This window comes from Rutidosis leptorrhynchoides, chromosome 2, assembly GCF_046630445.1.
Source record: "Rutidosis leptorrhynchoides isolate AG116_Rl617_1_P2 chromosome 2, CSIRO_AGI_Rlap_v1, whole genome shotgun sequence".
NCBI classification, from domain to species: Eukaryota; Viridiplantae; Streptophyta; class Magnoliopsida; order Asterales; family Asteraceae; genus Rutidosis; species Rutidosis leptorrhynchoides.
This window is the reverse complement of record NC_092334.1, coordinates 686628892-686631159: the sequence shown is the minus strand read 5'-3', so window position 1 is coordinate 686631159 and position 2268 is coordinate 686628892. Positions and strand designations below refer to the sequence as shown.

At 40.6% G+C, this 2268-nt stretch overlaps 1 protein-coding gene across 1 annotated transcript; it reads left to right on the top strand.

Moving 5' to 3' along the window:
* Positions 1-245: 245 nt before the first annotated feature.
* Positions 246-1908, top strand: LOC139890338 (uncharacterized). Its single transcript, XM_071873226.1, has 2 exons — positions 246-627; positions 809-1908. The coding sequence occupies exons 1-2, from the start codon at positions 246-248 to the stop codon at positions 1906-1908; spliced, it is 1482 nt and encodes a 493-aa protein (XP_071729327.1).
* Positions 1909-2268: the final 360 nt, after the last annotated feature.

Here is a 2268-nt window from a genome sequence, read left to right as displayed (position 1 = left end):
ACCCATTATACATGTCTTTGCAAAACCCGTTAATGTTTTTTTATGGTGAACAAGGTTTTCATCCCGACTTGATGCTATGTGGTGTACTTGGTTCACAGGGTAGGCGATCGAAGAAAATGTCAATGAACATGTACTATAGTTATCAGATTCATGATAGGCTTAATGTTTATAGCCTTATGTTATGGTGTGGACGCCTGTTCCAGTAGTATGTGGTGACGGTTTATTACAGTATAGAACTTGATCGAATGGATTATATTATAAGGAAGCAGAAAGATATACGCAGTGAATACTTGTCGGGTTTGTACGATGCTATTGATAGAGGTGACAAGCGTGGTTCAGACGTTGGGAGCAGGACTATTCTTCCAGCTTCGTTCACTGACGGTCCTCGTTATATGTATAGCCATTATATAGATGCTCTGGCCATTTGCCGGGTCTTTGGAAATCCACAGTTTTTTATCACTTTCACCTGTAATGCTAAGTGGCCTGAGATAACTCGGTATTTACGGGCTTATCCACGACTTACACCTTCGGACCGGGATGATGTTGTTACTCGTGTGTTTTACATGAAAGTTAAAGAGTTTATCGTGTTCTTGAAAGAGCATCAACCTTTGGGCGATTTCAGAGGAGGTACTACTTGATCTACCTTTATCTTTTAAAGTTTTTGGGGGTAATATTACTTTATATCATGTATGTTATACACACACAAAAACATCGTTTAATTTTTTATTTATTTCAGTTCTCTATACGATTGAATTTCAAAAAAGGGGCCTACCACACTGTCATACATTGTTATGGCTGTATTCTACAGCTTCAACTCCAATTACCGAACGCCTAGACGATTACATAAGTGTGGAACTCCCTGATCCCAGAAGTGATCCGACTGGTTACGCAGTCATCTCCGCTACTATGATGCACGGGCCATGCGGCGCAGAAAAACCTCGCGCACCATGTATGGAAGGCTTCGCTTGTAAAAAGAAGTTTCCAAAACAATACAACAATAAGACTTTCTTCGACACCGATGGCCGCGCACACTACCGGAGGCGTAGTACTGGTGTCTATACCACACGAAATGGTGTTAAGCTAGATAACAGTTACGTTGTACCTTATAACAGACTGTTATATATGACTTTTCATGCTCACATCAATGTTGAGTGTTGTAGCTCGACTAGTCTTATCAAATATCTCTTTAAATACATCTCAAAGGGTACTGATCGCGTTGCTTCCCGCATTACCAAACCAATAGGCAGTGGTAGCAACACGTCAACTGGAACTTCTCAACCGGTTGATGAGATACAGAATTTTATAGACGCCCGCTTTATATGCCCACATGAGGCTTGCTGGCGTATCTTTAAGTTCCCATTTCATCACCGTGAACCAGCTGTTCAGATCCTCGCTGTTCATTTAGAAAACATGCAACTAATTAAGTTTCATGAACACCAACAGCTCAACTCGGTAATTGCAAACAATCCAACAAAAAAAACAACTCTAACTGAGTGGCTACGTTATAACGCGTCTTCAACCCTTGGAAAACATCTCACATATTTGGAATTTCATTCCGAATTTGTTTGGTACGACCCAAAAAAATGTTGGAAGCGGCGAACAAACTTGAAGAAACCTTCTATTGGGAGAATATCCTACATACATCCTTCGTATGAAGAGGCTTTCTTTCTTAGAATGTTGCTTTTCCATCAAAGAGGCTGCCAAAGTTTTGAAGATATCAGAACTATTAACAAATTTGTCCATGGTACATATCGGTTAGCCTGTCAGGCTGCTGGTTTGTTAGGCGACGATAAAGAATGGTCAACGGCACTAGAGGAAGCACCTGCATCTGCAACAGCTTCGCAACTTCACTCCCTTTTTGCTCATATATTGGTATACTGCATGGTCAGTAATCCAGCTGAACTTTAGGAGAAGCATTGGAAATTGATGTCTGACGACATACCACTATGTGCAGCAGCGACATTAAATATGCCAAGTCTGCACATAAATGATGCCGACCTCCATAATTATGTTCTGTTTGAGGTTGAAGTCCTTTTAAATCAATGTTCGAAGTCAATTTCTGATTATGCGCTTCCAACATTACCAGACGACCTCCTTGTTGATCTAGCAAACAGGTTAATCATGGAGGAGAAAAACTACAACCGCGAAACTCTCGACGTCGAACGATTAGAAATGGAACGTGGTATGAACTCAGAACAGAAACAAGTGTATCAACTGGTAACAAATTCTACTATTGTTAACCAACCTGAATTGGTTTTTGTTTATGGC